At 40.1% G+C, this 18949-nt stretch overlaps 1 protein-coding gene and 1 non-coding gene across 2 annotated transcripts in view; one reads left to right on the forward strand and one right to left on the reverse strand.

Moving 5' to 3' along the window:
- The window catches only part of Sdc2 (syndecan 2), a 113718-nt gene that overhangs the window by 78399 nt on the left and 16370 nt on the right, over positions 1-18949 (forward strand). The window contains exon 2 of the mRNA XM_036208904.1: positions 13040-13151. Coding sequence (XP_036064797.1) covers positions 13040-13151 — 112 coding nt within the window. The remainder of the gene's footprint in view (positions 1-13039; positions 13152-18949) is intronic.
- On the reverse strand, positions 4173-4274 carry LOC118597575. Its single transcript, XR_004946867.1, has one exon. It is a non-coding gene; the product is annotated as a U6 spliceosomal RNA (small nuclear RNA).

Here is an 18949-nt window from a genome sequence, read left to right on the forward strand (position 1 = left end):
CTACAACATAAATTAATTAAAAGTAAATTTAAAAAAAGAGTGTCTCAATTGCACTGGCTACCTCCCCACTACTCCATAGTACTCCATGGCTGGTGCCTATCATTTTGAACAACACAGATGCAGAAATTTCCTTCACTGCAGAAACTTTCAGTGGCTAACCCTGATTCACATAAAAGCATTCCAGCTGGAGGATGGGATTGGAATTAGTTGACCAAGCTGATTCCGGTTTCTCTAATGCTTTAGCTCTTTTGTGCAACTGCCACTTTACAATAGAAGAGATGAAGCCGAGAGATTTGTTTGCTAGAGGAAAAATGTTGCTTAAAATGACTTGCTGGGGATAAAAAAGGCTGTCCATGCCAGTGAAGCTGTGAAATGCCCCATGACAGCCACAGGATGCTTGGCTTGACAGCAGTCTGGGCCCTTGATCTGTTAGTATTAAGGACTCTTACAGAACTTCCAACTCTTGCTAATGTAGTTGGGTGAAAAGCAAAGGCTTTCTCTAATTTGAGGGGATGGGATAGGTGTGGAGAGGGAATTCAGCTATTCAAGTGAAAACTGTGAGAAGTTCATGCCCATCCCTTCCATAAACTCCTATGGCCACTGTATGCCAGGAAGGTGAAGCTTGAATGAATAGTGGACATGTGCCACAGAAATTGTAGCTAGCTGCCTTGAAATTGAAATTACTGTTATTTGGGAGAAAAGCAAATAGCAGTTAAGTTTTTCCCTTTTTGCCAGCTCTTTGGGTGTGGTCGGTTCTAATTCCATTCCCATAGTGGGTGTAACACTGATGCACAGTATTGCCAGCTGTCACTCCATTTAGATTTCAGTCTTCTGTTCACTTTATGTATGGTATTTTAATAAAGTCTTCAGTTTTTCCTTTGAAACAAAATTGCCAGTAACAAACATTGTATTAAATTGTGTTTTTCCTTGGTATCTAATCTGGAAATTTGCTGTTGACATTGGTGATAGGTTTTAGTATGATTTTAGATGCAAATGCTAAATTGCACTGTCTGTATATTGCAGCTTTAAATATTGACTTCTTGCCTTTTGAAATGCCTGAGTTTCTAAGAGACCTACTATGAGAAGATAAATTTAACAGAATAACATTTCTACTATAATTCCCGTGAAAAGACTTAACCTATTTTGTTATTTGGAGGTTCAGTCAGGGTGTGACCACTTGGAAACATAACGATCTATAAATACAGACCTAGAATTGACAATTTTCTCTAAAAATAGGCACAGAGAAAATAGTATATTATCTTGCAAGTTGAGAATTTGAAATGCCAGATCTCAAATGAGGTTGAATTTTCATTCAGTCTTTAGGTTACTCTTGCCTGCTAAACAACTGCTACAAGAGTAGCCAAGGTTTAATCAATATTTAATAATTATTGAGCTTGTTCAACTGAGTTTACCAAAAAAAAAAAAAAAAAAAAAAGAAAGAAAGAAAAAAGAACACTGTGTCCCCTTTGAACAAAAGACAGAATATTAAATGGGTTTGGGTTGTCATGTGTGCTGTTGTGTGTGTGTGTGTGTGTGTGTGTGTGTGTGTGTGTGTGTGTGTGTGTGTGTGTGATTTAGATAATGTTTCATGTTTTTGAAGTCTAGAAGAACTATTTATGGTTTCTCAGCATTGAATTGTTTTCTTAAAAGCTGGAAAAGGGGAAAGAATCAATATTAAGGCTTTTGAAATAGCAGCTTTTTACAGCATCCCCCACCCATCCAGAACGATTGATTACAGCTACTTTTATGCAGGATCTAGAGGAACAATCTCTATTAAAAACAGCATTCTTTGGGAGGAGCCTGAGCCATTCTAAATGGGTTTCCAGGGGGGCTGCCCTGCAATATGACCACTGGGAGAAACTGGCCATTGCCAGTGGGACAGGGCCAGCTAGGCAGGAGAAAGGCACTAGGTGAGGAGTGCCTGGCATACATGCCAGAGAGGTTGTCCTGGCAGCTGCAGTCATTCAGCCACATTCTTCAGCCTCAAAAGCAGGAGGGCCAGAGGCAAGATGCTCTTGTACAGGTGACAGCACACGAGGTTAAGCTGCAAGAAAGGGAGTCAGAGGATGTGCTTGTTCCAGAGCATTGGGCAGAGCTGGGGGTTCCAGTCACAGCTGGGGACAGTGGTGAAGGATTGCTGTCCATCCTTCAGGTCTTCCGCTGTTGTCCTGAGGCCCTTGGGGAGTGGACACATCTTCTTATGGTATTTCACACATGGGTACCGTGACCTTGCTAGTCAGGAACACACTGATCTGCACCAACTCTATTTCTGCACTAATTGCATTCCTGGGTAATTAAGATAAAACTGAATAGGGAGTATTCATTAAAAAAAAAAAAAAAAGATAATACTTTTTTAGGTTTGGGGGTTTTGTGGTGTTCTTGTTGTTTTGACAGATTCTATCTGTGTAGCCTAAGCTGGCCTCTAACTTCTGACTCTTCTGCCTCAGCTTTCCCCACTGCTGGCATTACAGTTGTTTGCCATCATGCCTGCCTGATGAACGTTTTTATGCATATTCAGCCAAAAGCTGCCTTACAGAAGGGGATAGTCTTTTACTTTGGACACACTGAAGATTCTGGTGAGCGTGGGATATTTAGAGAGTGGCTAACTTTCCTGTCATCATGTTTCGTGAGCACTCCTGGGTCATTGTGGAAGAAAACCTTTTGTATGACTTCCTATAAAACCTGGTGGAATCAGCTGGTAACTTTTTGTTGGTCTGGGACAAAACTGGAGAAAGAATTCTTTGAGTTGCTGGAACAATAAGATGGATATATATGACTCATAAACATTTACTTGTGTTAATCTCTCATATTTTTAACAAACTAAATGTTTTCTCTGTAATGAACTGGTGTTTATGAACATGCATTCTAACCACTATTTTGGTAATTACTAGTGAATTACCATACATTATCCTTCTCTGAGGCAAAAAGTAATGAAATATGCTACTTTTTAAAAACACTTTCCTTTATGTGATTCTTATATTTTTAATAAAGCACATAATTTTATCATCTTGCAGCCTCTGTTTTACCTCCTTTATCCTCTATAGCCGCATAGCATAGGTTATGTGATCTTATGAAGAGACTGTCAGGGTGTCTTTTTAGATGGAAGTTCTGATGGAAGCAGATCAGAAAGGTGCAGCCAGACTCCTAGGGAGTTAGGTTGCCTTTCTGAGTTTTATGGCCTTTGGCCAGCATGTCAGTATGCACAACTCTGAAGTGTTCCTTGTTGGTGGGAAAATATTATTGTCCATGGTTTTGTTGTTCCCTTCATTTTTCAAGATTATGAATAGCTCTTCAGATAAAGAGCACAAACCACAACCTAGAACAACAGGATGGCACTCACTGCACCCCTTCTCTATCTCTGTTAACTTTTACTTAGTTATTGAGAAGTTCATGTATGTGTACAATATGTTTGATCAAATCAACTACCCAGTCCCTCCTCAGCATCTCCCATAATTCTGCACCACTTCTCCCTCCCAATTCCATGGGCTTCTTTTTTTGTTTTGTTTTAATTCCCTGAGTCTGTTCAGTGCTACCAGTATGTATGTGGGACAGGGCCATCTGCTAGAACATGGACAACTTGTTAGGAGACACATCCCTTAAGAAAACTGCTTCTTCCTCCCCGGGAGCCTTCACCTGGCAATAGCTTCTCCCCTCCCCCATTCATGTGGAAGCTTTTGACTGGTTTGATCTTTTACAGGTCTATGTATGTAGCCACAACCACTGTGAGTTCCTATGTCTAACAGCTGTCTGGAGAACAGATTCTCAGTAGTTCTCTGCAGCCTCTGATTCTTAAAATCTTTCTGTCTCCCTTTTCATGGTGATCCCTGAGCCTTGGGAAGAGGGTAAATGACATAGATCTCACATTTGGGGCTGTGCACTCTATAGGTTCTTATTCTCTGTGTCTGACTAGTTGTGAACCTCTGTAGTAATCAGCGTCTACTCAATAAGACATTTCTCCTGTGAGGATTGCTTTCTAAAGACTATTTGCTTTGGGATAGCCCAGTTTGTGTGGCTGTCAGTTCATCCCGTGAGAGGCAAGTCTATGTGATTGGGAGCTCTTCCCTCTGTGTTACATTGCAGTTTGGGAGGCTCTCCTCATGTGGTCTGTCCTGGACTTCAGCCTGAGTCCTGCAAGTTTTCTTTTGGTCAGAAGAGTTTTGTAAGAAATGATATAAAATACAGACTGTCTCCTGAGTTTGTATGTCATCTTTACACAGGGGCTGTGCTGAAATTGTCTGCATCGTATCAGTTTAATTTAATATGTGCTGTCATACTGAACACTGGGTTCCACAGTAGACTCAAACAGCTTTAAATCTCTTCCTGGTTTCTCTATCAAGGAAACCATTTCTTTAAAAGCTGTTGGGACCTCCTCATTGGTTTTATCTGACTAAAGTTTGGTCAAGAACACTTCCTTTCTATTATGAGAAGTTACACAGAGCCTGGGGCTATGAGTCTTGGGAGGTTATCAGAAGATGAGTAATCAATCCCTCTGGCACTTACAACTGCATGGTAGCTTTCTGCTAGGTGCTCATGGCCTGTCATTCAGAACAACTGTTTTCATTCTATCTGTAAAAGCACTGTTCTTATCCAACCTTTGGATTTATTGCTTATGTTTAAGCTTTATTGCCTTTATTTACATTGTAACTGTGTTGATTTAGATTTTTTTCTAAGTGTTTTTTTTTTTTTTTCTTCTGAGTGTTAGTATGTTTTCAGTCTTTGCTATAAATGAGTAGCTGCATAGGCTGTCTTCTGTAAACAACCCCTCCCCCCAAGATGATCCAGTCTTGGAGTCAACTCAAGGTCCCCTGTGATCAGCAGAAGTGGCTCCAGCTGCAGGTAACATCTGAGTCACAGCAAGGATACTGAAAGCCAGGAGCAGGTCTGACACTGGATAGCTGGCTGGCATCTGAGATCTATAGGACTCAGGTGCAAGAAGTCAGCTTGTTATCTGGGTAACCAAGTAACTTCTCTATAAATTGAAGTGAATTTTTCTGCCTGAGGTGATCAGGAGTAGGAAGTAGCTAAAGAAAATTGGCAGTTAGTTCCTGGACTGCTGTCTGTTTTATTAGATTCATTGCCTTTATGACCTTAAATTAAATGGATCAGGAGTAGTCTGAGAACTCTTCTGTGATCCTGGCACACTTTCCATGATGCTGTCTGCAGATTCTTTTATGTGTTCATGTGTGTGCATGAATACTTATGGGGGTGTGCATTTATGTATAGTCATTCTTTAGCAGCCTCCACCCTGTTTTATTGAGACAGAGTTTCTCTGTGTAGCCCTGGCTGTCCTGGAATTTGCTCTGTAGATCATGCTGACCTCAGAGATTTGCCTGCCTCTGTCTCCTGAGTGTTGGGATTACAGGCATTGTATAAAGTGTGGAGAAAACCCCTCTAAGGTATAGTTGTGGGAAAGGTTTTATTGTAGATATGAGGGAGAGTACTGCCAGAGGCATCTAGAAGAGTCCAAAGTAGGGAGAGAAAGTAATATCCTCAACATGGTCAGCAGACTGAACCAGGCCATGACAGGAAATAGAGGGGGAAGAATGAGAGAGGAAGAGAGGAGATGAAGATAAAATAGAGAGAGCAAAGAGAGGAAAGCCAAAGAAGACCAAGAGAGCACATGGCTAAAATGGAAGGAAGGATTAAATAGGAATTCGGAGCTGGAGTTTAGGGTAGGGGGTGGGCTGAGAAGAGCCACAGGTACTGATTGAGCCAGGGGACTATCAGTCTCTTTGGTATGGTAATAGGCACCACAGTTAGCCATTTGTCATAACTATAGACACCACTGTCATTCTTACACTTAAAATGTTTCTTTCTATGATAATTTCTGAGAGAAGACCTATATGCTCTAGTAGGGAAAGTTTTCAAACTTCCCTTCCTTTTCTCTCTCCATCGCACTCCTCCCTCCCTCCTTTTCCCCCTCTCCCCTCCTACTTTCTCTCCTCTTCTTTTCTTTCCTTCTCCCTACCCCCCATTTTTTTTTTGTTGTTGTTAGAAATGGAGACTCACCATGTAGCCCAGACAAGCATTGAGTTCATGGTTCTCTTGCCCCTTCCTGGGACCACACACTCCACTTTGAAGCTCCTTAAAACCCAGGGTGGTTTCTAAAGGTTCTGAGCCTCTGTTAGTTAGCACTGTTTAGACAGCACAGGATTCTTCATCCAGCAACAGTGGGTGCTGTACTTTCCTTCAACATTGACTAAAGCATCAATCTGAGCTTTGAAGTCAAGGTCATTTCCATTTTTCTGTCCCATAGGCTTCCCATGGCATTCTGTCAACCCTGATTTGAGTAGAGAATGCACATGAACCTAGAATTGTAGGTGCTGAAAAACTCCTTGGAATGGCTTATTAATCCAAACCAGAGCGTGTTGGCTTCTTGTGCTTGGCTTAGAATCTGTTGTATGATGATAATTTTTACAAAACATGTATGAATAAGAAATAAACTCCAAATATCTTTCCCCCATCTCCTGTCAAACTATACCAGGAAATAACATCTCATTACTTCTGTAGGATTTATTAATACTGACCCTCTCAACACTTGAATCTTTCAGGTTCAGCTCACAGTAGTCTAAACTGTGGTCATATGGGTATCAAAATAAATACTGGAATATTCTAGCTTGGGACAGGGAGAGGCAGCAATACTTACAATAACATATGTACAAACATCCTGCTTTCCTCTGCTATTCCAAAAAAGGAGAAAGGCAGGAGGTGGAGCAAGTAACGGACATTTTCCTTTTGTGTGTCATTCATATTCATCATTACCCACTCACCACCCCAGGCACTGCTTACTGTGCATTGCTTTGGAGATCCCTGTTTCTGTTGACAACAAATTTGACTCAACACAAAGGGTGCTCCCTTCTTCCCTGCCTTGGGACTCTGAAGCCATCACTACAAATAGAAGTATGGCTTGCCAGTGTACTCTGTTTGTGTTTTTCTTTCGGATGATCACCTTTTCTGTTGTGGTTGTTAACAAAAAGGAAGACTCTTATTTTGTTTATTATGAGCAGTAAGCCAACTTGGTCTTGGTTCGGGAAAGGGCGTGTGTGTGTGTGTGTGTGTGTGTGTGTGTGTGTGTGTGTGTGTGTTACTGGGGATTGAACTCAGGACCTTACACATGCTAGGCAAGTGGTCTACCAATGAGCTACTTCCTTAGCCCCAGAAGGATACTTTAAAAAAGCAAATATATTAATTAAGATTTATAAACCAATGCTTTCAAAATTCAGCAGTGACAGAATGGTAATAAGTGAAAATTGTCTCCAGATGGAATATTTTGCTTGTAATAGGTTTCCTCTGTAATTACCACAAAGCAGAAGCTGTGTCAAGAATTTAGGTGCAGAGGTTTAGATGTCTTTCTTACTTGGTTCCTTCAGTTATAATGTTCTCCATCATAAAAATGTGGCGCCGGGCGGTGGTGGCGCACGCCTTTAATCCCAGCACTCAGGAGGCAGAGGCAGGCAGATCTCTGTGAGTTCGAGGCCAGCCTGGTCTACAGAGTGAGTTCCAGGAAAGGCACAAAGCTACACAGAGAAACCCTATCTTGAAAAACAAACAAACAAAAAAACCCACAAATTTTAGTGTCATATCTACTACTGCATCGATGCAGCAAGGCACCTTTTGAAAGCATTGAATCAAATTCTAGTTAGTGTTTGTGGGCCACACAACACCCTGGCAAAGTATTTTGGTTTAGGTAAAGGGTGTGTGTGTGTGTTGATTGTTGCACTGAAGACTGTATTAAAACATAATTTTATGTGAGAATTTTTGCTTAGGAAGTCTGACTGCTCTTGACTGGATGCAGTTCTTTGTCAAATGGAGAGAAGTATCCACAATCAGTACCAAGCACTAATTCAGGGTTAGTTTTTGAAAGCTATTTTCAGCCATTTACATTTTTCCTAAGACTAGCACTTTGCTGGCTCATTAGAGACATGTAGGGTTTTGTTTGTTTGTTTGTTTGTTTTGGGTTTTTTGTTGTTGTTGATTTTGTGGATGAGAACACTAGGACACTCACTATGCATCATTTTCTCAGCAAGTTCATTTCTTTCTTTCCTTACCCCCTTCCTTGTTTTGATGTCATTTTGAGACAGATTCACTGTGTAGTCCAGCATGGCCTGAAACTTGTTTTGCCAACCAAACTGACCTTAAACTCTGATCTTCCTGTCCCATGGGTGAGCACCATCAGTGCCAGCTCATTGGAGGTATTCCTAATGGATTGGGTCATGGATATCTTTCCTGGAAGTCTTCCTCACAGTTTGGGGCTAACTCTAGCACATGCTTCTATAAAGGCAAGAAAATGTTGGTCTATTTTTCCCAGATGTGGTGTCAACTTGGTCGTCTTTAAAAGGCCTAAAGAGTCAGCCTATCGGAAAACTGGCTTCTCTATGTTGAATGTACTTGGCATGCTACCTTCCAGAGCACATAGATGGTAGGCAAGGGAGAGGGCACAGAAGACACTGAAGTGGGTTTCACCACTCAACCAAGCTATGTTTATTATTTTAAAAATATTTTTGTTAAAATACAGAATCAAATATTTTCCTTCCTTCCTTCCTTCCTTCCTTCCTTCCTTCCTTCCTTCTTTCTTTCTTTCTTTCTTTTTTTTTCTTTTTTTGGAGACAGGGTTTCTCTGTGTAGCTTTGTACCTTTCCTGGAACTCACTCTGTAGACCAGGCTGGCCTCTAACTCACAGAGATCCACCTGGCTCTGCCTCCCAAGTGCTGGGATTAAAGGCATGTGCCACCACCGCCTGGCAGAATCAAATATTTTTCATATCATACTTTGCTCATGTTGTCTCTTCCACTAGCCTTCCCCCACACTCTTATTATTCAATCATGCGTATACACACACACACACACACACACACACACACACACACACACACATACACATACCACTGAGCTTTCTGTGTAAGAACCTGTACTATTTGATATAGTTCTGTAGTATGAGTTTCTTAAGTATACGATTTAAGAATTTCTTTGCTATGAAACTTCACCCTTGACCTTACCTTTTCTATGAACAGCTTAGATGTAGTATATGTAAGAAAATAGTGTAAGTCTGGAAAATTGTTAGATAGTAGACAAGTCTCTGTAAACAAACCCTTAAAATGAGAGCTCATAAATATCCATGGGCTTGTTCTTCTGTCATATCCACTACAATAAAGTACAAGAGTATCTTTGTCCAAAGCTAGGCAGAGAGTTCTTTCTGTTACATTTTAAAGATGAAGATATTCTCAAAATTAATGAAAGGTGGTTGGCAATTGTGGCTCTAGGCAGCCTCATTTTCAGGGACTGTTGAGCCAGTTCCTCCTGGCTCAACCTGCAGCAAGTTTCTTTCTTCTTCATTCAACTTCCTTGCTTTCCACAGCTTCCTTTCTGAACCTGTATTCACATCTGCAGCAGCCAAGAGAGGAGAGGTCTGAAAGGCCCACTCTGTTGTTCTCTGAACCCTGTTTGTTAGCCAACAGCATCAGCTTTGCCTCATAGCCATGGCAAAGAGCCAAATTAAACAGGCTCTGTATAAAGTCCTGTAGACTGTTCCATGACTGGCCTTTGTGCCTTTCCTCTCAGTTACTTCACCCTGTCACTCTATACCACGGAGCCACTGAAGGTGTGCAGAGCATATACTGTCAAGAAGAGTGGGTGTTTGGCTAGGTTAAAAAAATGGTAGCTGAAAGTTCCCCTGTTCATGGCCTTAGAGAGATACACATCACCAAGTCTTAAGGGAATACTGGTGCATAATTTATTAGCCTTTTCAAGCATATTAACTGCAATAATCCTTTACCAATACAGGGTCTGACATCTTCAGAAAAGATTTGTCTTGTTTAGAACAGTGTTTCAGGAGGAATGGGGCAATGGGGAATTCACATAACATTATCTGCTGCAAGTGAAAAGGACCCTGTTTACTCTTAACATGTATTCTATAGAAGGATGTGGCTGATCCCAGCATTCCTGAAATCTGAGTGTGTGTGGGGGGAGATGATTTTAATTTGATATCAAAGTTACTTGTACCCAAGAATAATGGGAAAACAAATGATTTTGGCTGCCTCCAAACACATTGGACATCTGGGCAACTATGGGGGTCCCCGAACCTATGTCCCTGTTCAGGGAACCATCTGTGGAAGGCCAGCTCCCACCTTTTTCAGGGTTCCTATGAGGAGGAGAGAGGAATAAGAAATTGTAGATAGAAAGATGGAGGACATGAGACAGCCAGAAACACAGGATAGCTTTGGGAGGAACTGGATCAAAATCCACCAGCCTCTTCTGTCTCTTCAATATGGCTTTTTATAACAATGCCAAGGGGCAAAATACCCCCCCACCCCCCCCCCCCCCACCCCCCCCCACCCCACCCCACCCCCACCCCCCGCCGCTAGACCAAAGCATACCTCACAGCCAAGTGCAGATCCTTCCAAACACCCAGTAACCACGCAGGTGGTCAGGTCATCCATCCCCTTATGCAGCCCTGCTGGGTAAAGCAAGCTCAGATTTCACTAGGAAACCTCTGTGGGCTCCCACAGGCAACCCTGAGCCATCCTGGTGCTGCAGGACTGAAGCACTTCAAACAGATTTCTCTAGGTGTCCCCTGGCCCAGTCTCAAGTAATCCAGACCCCCTAGTCACCTCTTAAGCCAGTGGCTTATCATAATACACACGCTTAAATGTGATGTTGCTGGGATTCTCCCAGAGAATCCCACCTGCCAGCCATTGTGACAGAGTGCTAGTCCAGACATCTGGATCACCTAACAACTAGAAACTTGATTGCTACATAAGAATGAAGTACCTCAGTATTAACCCTGCCATGTCTGGTAAATAGAGTGAAGTACCTCAGTATTACCACTGCTGTGTCTAATACATAAGAATGAAGTACCTCAGTATTAGCACTGGCATGTCTGGTAAATAGAGTGAAGTACCTCAGTATTAGCACTGCTATGTCTGGTACATAAGAATGAAGTAATTCAGTATTAGCAAAGCCATGCTAGATTCCTTTGAGAGAGAGCAAAGAGGAAATGAAGTGCATTTGATGTTAAGAAAAGAGAAACTGGTTTTTAAATTCTTTTTCTTACTTTTATGACCCTGTGTCACCTAAGTAGAAGCATTGCAAGGAAGTATGTGGCAGGCTACCTCACAGGCTTGAATTCAACTTTAACTCTAAGGATCCTAGAGGTCTTGGGGTATATGTTACTGAAACCTGAGTCAAAGGTGACTTAAGATTTAATAATCTCAGTTGACAAATATTTATTGAGTACTCATGCACTTTGAGCTGGACAAAGAACAAGGTCACACAGGTTATTCAAGACCTATATCAATGATATATATTCAAGGAGAATACATATGAGCCAATTAAAAATAACAGCAATCCTCTATCTTAACTGGTACATGTGTTACAAAGTCAAAAGCAAGTTCATGACTAGGGGACATAGCTATAGTATTCAGGAGTCCCCATTTAGTTTGCAAGCTTTAAGAATGAAAGTGTGGTTTGGGGGAGGGCAGGGGGCAGGAGGAAGGGGGACAGGGGAATCCGTGGCTGATATATAAAATTAGATTAAATTATAAAATAAAATAATATAAAATAAAATAAAATAAAAAGAATGAAAGTGTGGAATAATCAGAGACTTGGAAACTAGTATTTTGTAGAACTGCTTCAGATTACAGAGGGCTGCTCTTTGTGGCAGGAAAGCTCCAGAACATTCTTGGCTAGAGTAGAAGGGGTATTACTCATGCCTGCAAACCAACTTGCTGGAACTCAAATTCCTAATCTGAATCTGTCAGTGTGATAGCTCAGACAAAGTGGTCCACATCCTTTTTTGTTCATTGGCATCAAGACTCATAGAGAATGTGGACTCACATTTAAAATCCTCCTGCCTCTCCAGCCAGACCCTGATAGAGTGTTGCTGTTGAGAACCCATGCCTGCTAGTCTTCCCAGGAAGGTTCACTAGTACTGACTGCTAAAACCAAATTTGATTTTTAGTAGAAATCTAATTGAAACCAACATAGTAAGGAAAACATTTTTTATAATTACTGTGAGAGACAAACATCCAATTTGATTATTAAAAATAGGATAGTAATCCATACTGCCTGATCCCAAGTCAAACTTTGTTTAGAAGCTACTAGTCTGAGATACTAGTGGTAAATTATCAGTTTACCAAAACCATTTTAAAAAGTTCCATCTCTGCTCTATCTGCAGTTCATGCAAGTTACTCCTTTGGCAGAATTAGATGCATTTTAATAGTAACCTCTTATTGAAAAGCTGAGAAGCTGTGGAACTGAGATATTTGGTGACTGGATCCTCTCCACATTAAGCCTGTGATTTTCTATCACCAAGTGCCAGTAATACAGGAAAAAGTTCTCTTGTGGGTTTATCTGTGTTTGTCATTAAACTTTGTTAAGGCAGCAACCCTAAAAAGTGGACTTACTATGGGCTCTTGCCCTTGGCAGATGAGCCCCACAGGCCCTGCTCCACTTAGGTTGCCTTGCCTGCATCAGTATGGGTCTGGTCTGTACAGAAATCTCTGGACTGTCCTGACTGCTGGGGAGCACTTATCCATAGTGAGAAGGCTAAGCATGGCCAAACCTGTGAATGTCTTGCGTGTCTTGATGGGTCCCTATGTGATTACTTTGTCTAGTGTCATAATACCTTGCTTTATGTTTCCAAGAAAGTCTTAAATGATTTGAGTGTTCTGTAGCTTAGCTTTCTTCATCAAGGAATCTCATTTGTTATAGAAAGAATGTCTCAGATAGTTTATTAACTTGGGACAAGAGATACTCAGGCAAGTTTAGTGGAGCGGTATGAACTAAGCCTATGCCAGAATTTGGATATCTGTTATAAGATTAGGCCACATGAGCTTCCTTGGGGGTATGAGTGTGTGTGGTTAGCCCCTGATTTCATATAAGTCGCTAAGGCATTAGTGCATAAGAGATGGCTAGACAAGAGGATTCAGAGCACAGCAGTAGGGGTACAGGTCTTCAATGTAGCGTGTGCAAAGCTTGAACAGTAGACAAAGCAGAACCTTTTTTATCTGACTATCCCGAATCACTTGTCTTTCTTTTCTCAGAGAGCAGAGCTGACATCTGATAAGGACATGTACCTTGACAACAGCTCCACAGAAGAAGCTTCGGGAGCATATCCTATTGATGACGATGACTATTCTTCTGCCTCTGGCTCAGGTAAATCTGCCTGATGGATACCATTCTCTATGACTGAGCATGCACACATATTGTTGTGCCTTCTTCCATGACATGCACAGCATGTGTCATAGTCATGAGTAGTTTTGGGGTGCAAATTCTAGTTCCTCATATCTTAAGCTATGAGATATTGGCAATTTAAGTCTCAGTTTCATTTACAAAATGGAAATATATATTTATTCATTTTATATATATATATATATATAATATGTACACTATCTATATTCAAATATCTATATTTATAAATAAATATTTCCATGTATTTACCACATAAAACTTTTGTAGGGATTAAAGAAGTTGAGATATTAGCCTTAAATTTTATTGTTAAAATTTTCAGAGTATGGTCAGTCATAGGAAACCTTTAAGAAATCCTGCAAATATCAGTCTCATAAGACGCCTGCTGTATTAAGTTAAGATTATACTCAAAAACTAAAACTTACAGGCTTTTACTTGTATTGCTCATAAGTTGGAAGGACAGTGTAGCAGCCGAGTACTAAAAAGGCAGCATTATATCTTTGACTTCTTTGGTGTATTAGTTATCCGTTACTTCTGCAAAGCTGCCTAACAAACCATCCTAACACTCAGTAGCTTGTAGCAATAGGCATTTGTTTAAGTCATTATTCTGCAGGTTTGCCATTTAGCGCTGGCTCCTCACATGTTTGCAGCTGAAGCTTGGCTGATTTTGACTTAGTTCTGTTATGTGTCTGGGAAAACTGAGCAGACTTGGCCTTAGTCCACATGGCCCTTCATTCTCCAGGTGGCCAGCCATTTATTCACAGAATGAAGCAGAAATCTAATCCTAGACTTATAGCTTGGCACAGAATTGTGTGTGTGTGTGTGTGTGTGTGTGTGTGTGTGTGTGTGTGTGTGTGTGTGTGTTTGTGTATGTGTACAGTGCAATGCTAGGAGTTGAAGCCTGTATATTGGTGAAATTATTAAGGCCACTCCACGTAGTTAAAAGGGAGGTTTATTTTGTGGGGTAACTTACAAATGAAGGGATAGGTTGTAGGGTCTAGCAAAGGTATGGCACAATCTGGTGGTGTTCTCTGGAGAACTCTGCTCAGTCTACCTCCTGTGTCCAGCGTCCCTGAACCAAGAGAGCGGGCCCCTCCTCTCTATCTTGGGTCTTCCGCTTCCTCCTCTGCCCCACCTTGTGGGCGTGACCATTTACCGAAGCCTCAATGGGGGTTGGAACTTCCAGGCCAATGCTGGGATGGCTACCCACTACACCAGTATATTAGCTTTATTATTCCTGTGACCAAGTTCCTGACAGAAGCGTCACAAGAAAGGAAGGATCTCTTGTGTCTCGTGGTTTTAGAGAGTTTGTTTGGCCCCATGTGGACCATGGCAAATTGGAATATGTAATGGAAGAGGCCCTTCACTTCATAATTGACAGGAAGCAGATAGTGTGGAAGGCAATGACGACTATGTATAACTTCCCAAGGCAAGCCCTTTTACCAATATCCCCTGCCTTCTAAAGTTTCTACTACCTTGCAAAATAGGACCACTAGGTAGGGACCAAGTTTCCCATACATGAGTCTGTGGGGGGCACAGTTCATATTCATACCATCACACATAGGGCCCCATATTTTCAAACCACTGAGCAATGTTCCTAGCCCCAAGTTGTAGCTCTTAATGGAGGGAGCTATCATTACATTGTAGAGAATGCAGGTATGAGGAAGAATAAATAAACCTGGACACTTTCCCTAGTATGTTACCTGGAAATGTTTTACCTGTGCCAGCAATGGCTCCCAAGAAGCTGAGAAAAAGGAAGAGCTAAGCATGGAGTCAGTATAAACCAGAAATGTCTGGCCAGTAGCATGTAAGAAAGTCTTAGTAAGACCTTTTTTTCCCCTTATCTATTTAAGATTATATTTAACTATGGTAACAGTTATTATGCTGAATATAAATGTATAACAATGAGGTTGTCCTAGGTTTCAGAAGGCCCTAGAACAAACAGAAGTCAATTGTGCCTGGTAAAGAACTAGTCTTATTGTAACATGAATCTTAAAAAGTCTTATAATAAAAAACACAGAACCAGATATTGGGTTGAAAGCTGAGAGATCAAAGAAGCAGAACAGCCAGCCACTAGCTTACCTCTACAAAATCCTCAGTCTCAAGAGAGTTCCTGTTTCCTCATGCCTTATATGCCTTTCTGTGTCCTGCCCTATTACTTCCTGGGATTAAAGGTGTGTGTCACCACTGCCTGGTTCTGTTTCTCTCATGTAGCCTAGTGTGGCTTTGAGCTCACAGAGATCCAGACAGATCTCTGCCTCCCGAGTGATCGGATTAAAGGTGTGTGCCACCACTGCCTGACTTCTATGTCTAATTTAGTGGCTGACTCTGTCCTCTGATCCCCAGGTAAGTTTTATTGGGGTATACAATATATCACCACATTTCCCTCTTTTTTGTCTAAAATAATAAAAGGTTATAACTAATATAAGAAAAACTATATATAATAAGTATTTTGAATATATACAGCAAAGAATTACATTAATAATGCCTAATCTATTAACATTTGACAAATTCGGAGAAAACACTCCATTATTTTTCTTATTTTAGTGCATCCAAAATGTTGTACCTAATTCACTTTCTATCCTAACTTTATTACTAACCAAAAATACTTTTGATGCCATTCAAACTTATACACCTTACACCTCTTTAGTGAGTTCTTTTCTGAATTTGTTAATGAGGAAAACTATAACTATCTAATCTTCAACCCCCTTAGAGACCCAAGAAGGAAATAATATTAATTGAGTAAGCAGTAAGTGCAAACAAGTGACATCCAAAAAAATGTGAGAAATGACAGAAACAGCTGGCTGCTTGGATAGTCACCCAAGGTTCTTCTGCAATGTTAGGGCATCCATCTTCAGTCTCCAGGCCTAGCATACCTGACAGACTTTTCTGTGAAGCAGGATTTTCTGAAGGGCTGTCCTACTGTGTCTTGGCAAGGTGCAGCAGTCCTTTTTGTATATGTCTTGCTTGTTCATTTTGGACAGCATACTGTCAGCTCTTGATGCAAGGGCACTTTCTTACCCAGTGACTAACTTTTGCCACAAGGAAAGTAAACTCCATATGGAGTTTCTTCAATGCCTATCATCTTCTCTGAAGTAAATTGGTGCTGCCAGGAGCAGACATGTCTCATAGTCATAAAAAAAGAAAAAAAAAATCTATGTTATTAAAACATCTTAAATGTTGTATTCTATAGAGCTCTGAAGTGTTTGAAGATGACCTGTCTATCTAAAATATATTTCTGTTTAACCTTGAAGACACAACTAATATGACTACAAGTTTGATTGTAATAACTAATAACTTGCATTTCTTATATCCTAATTAGTTGGTAATAATAACTTTTAAGGACTAGCAATTTGCATTACATTGTTAAATGAACTGTATAGGTGCAATACTTTGAACGAGATTAGAAATATTTGTATGGTATTTTCTAACAAAATCAATCTCAAATTTGTATCAATATACATAATTTGTATACAATATACAAAAAACAATCCAATATAAAATATGTAAAACTAGTAGTTGCTTCTTAGAAGTAGATTCAGTAATCTACTTTCTTATATCTATATCCTCCCCTTTTTCTTTTCAGAGTAGATTTAATAATCTACCCTTTTATCCTATTATTTCTATATCTCTTTCTTTTTTAAGAGTAGATTCAATGATCTACCTCTTATCTATATCCTTTTTTTCTTTTCTTTTTTTTTCAAACAAGAACCCTGAATCTAATCTCCTTGTTTAGCATTGTTTTTCTGACCATTATCAATTAACAACTTGTAACCAACCACCCTAAACAATGACAATTATCCATAACCCACTGAAAAAACAAAAACCACCCACCCCACCTCTTGGGAATGTGGGTGTCATTTTCTTAAAATTACTTCCTGCTGTCTGGAAGTGAAGACAACTTTTAGGGGATCCTGAAAAGAAAAATTTGGGGGTTAATTATCAAGTCCTGGAAGAGGTAGCTGTATCATTTGTTGTCTAGTCTCTGCATAATGTGAAAGTGCAGGGCTTGTCTCAAGTCCTTGCCGGAGTAGTGTGTGAGACTGGATCATCTCAGCTAGCCATCTTGAAATTGTCCTGAGCAGTTTGTAGTCCAAAGCCAATCTTTGGGTGGTGTTTGTTATCTTAGTGGTATTATCATCATCCTGATAGAATCATCATTGTAGGGCCCCATGATCTTTTTGGAGACTTCAAAGTTGCTGTTAGGCATGGTCATGGTTCCCTGCAAAAAAATGATAGAGACTCAAACCTGAAATCATGTACAGGAGCTATATGAAGCCTTTTTTCTAGAATTAGTTAGTCCTCTATATGACCATTAACATCATGACAGAAGTTTAAAATATCTATCTATCTATCTATCTATCTATCTATCTATCTATCTATCTAGAATTATGAGATTAGTGACAATAGAATAGTCTCTTAATTTGTTTTGTTTTTTTTCTGTCCCATATCAGGTGGCTCTTCTGACATGATACAGAAGAATTGGGACTATGTAAAAAAAACCATTTGCATTATATGTTCATAGAGAATAGCAGAAACAAACATTTAGGAAGACTTATGAAATTTTATCAATGTTAGATATGTGATATACCAATAGGCCAATTTATGCTATTTTGGGGGGGGGATTTTTTTCTGGGTGATTTGCCCTTTTTCTTCAGATGTCTCATTTGTCCAGTGTTCTTCAGATTCCTTAGTCTTCATTCTCCTGAAAGACAAAACCCTTCCCCAACCCCAACTTTGAGGAGGTTCCCTTTCTAATCTTTATCAATTTTGATTTATGGTTTCTCCTTAAATTTTTGTCTTATTTTCTATAGCTGTTCTATTACTCCAAGCAGTATGGTTTTTTACAATAGACATTAGGTTCTTTAATTGCTCTGAGAAGGTGTTTCTTCTATGATGGCAGGAAAGGACTGATCTGAATTTGTCATGGGGGCCTGCAAGAGGCCCCTCAGAGAATTCCTGATGACAAAGGCAAAGGATTATATTGTCTGTCCCTTGGTGATCTACATTCATTGGTCCAATGTTTGCCTTTACCACACCTTCTGCATAATCCAGAAGGGAGAGCCATTCTGTTGCCATTGTTCCTTGAAAACACATTGTTTTCTAGGAATGCCCTGTTTATAGTCCCTTTTTAGGTGACCTTATTTACCACAATTGAAACACTTGACATTACTATTTTCCTTCAAACCTCTAGAAATCACCTCTCCTATCCAATTGTCATCATGGTCATGAGATTCAAAATTAATTGTATTTCAGATCCATTCCTTCAAGGGTGCTGATCTTGCCTTTAATGGCCTGATTATCCTTTTGTATTGTGCATTAGCATTTCAAAAGCCAGAGATTCTATTATTATCTGTCTAGCTTCTGAATTTGGTATCATTCTATTTACTGCTGAAGACAGCTTTTATAAGAAATCAGTGAAGGTTTCTTTGGGGCCCTGTATAACTTTTGTAAATGACTCAATTTTCTTTCCTACTTCTTCAATTCTGTCCCAAGCATTCAAGGCTGCCATTCAGCATAAAATTAAGGTGTGGTCACCATATAAAGATTGTCTTTGTATATCAGCATAATTGCCTTCTCCAAGAAGTTGATCTTGGGAAATTTCTATACCTCTAGTCATACATCATTGTTCAATGGTCTCAGTCTCATCTTTCCACCAGGTCCTCCATTATAACTGGCGATCAACCTTTAAGACTGCTAAAACCATATCTTTCCAGTCTTGAGGGATAATTCTATTACAAGTTGACTAGGAGTTTAACATTGCT

The sequence above is a fragment of the Onychomys torridus genome, chromosome 16, assembly GCF_903995425.1.
Source record: "Onychomys torridus chromosome 16, mOncTor1.1, whole genome shotgun sequence".
Lineage (NCBI taxonomy): Eukaryota > Metazoa > Chordata > Mammalia > Rodentia > Cricetidae > Onychomys > Onychomys torridus.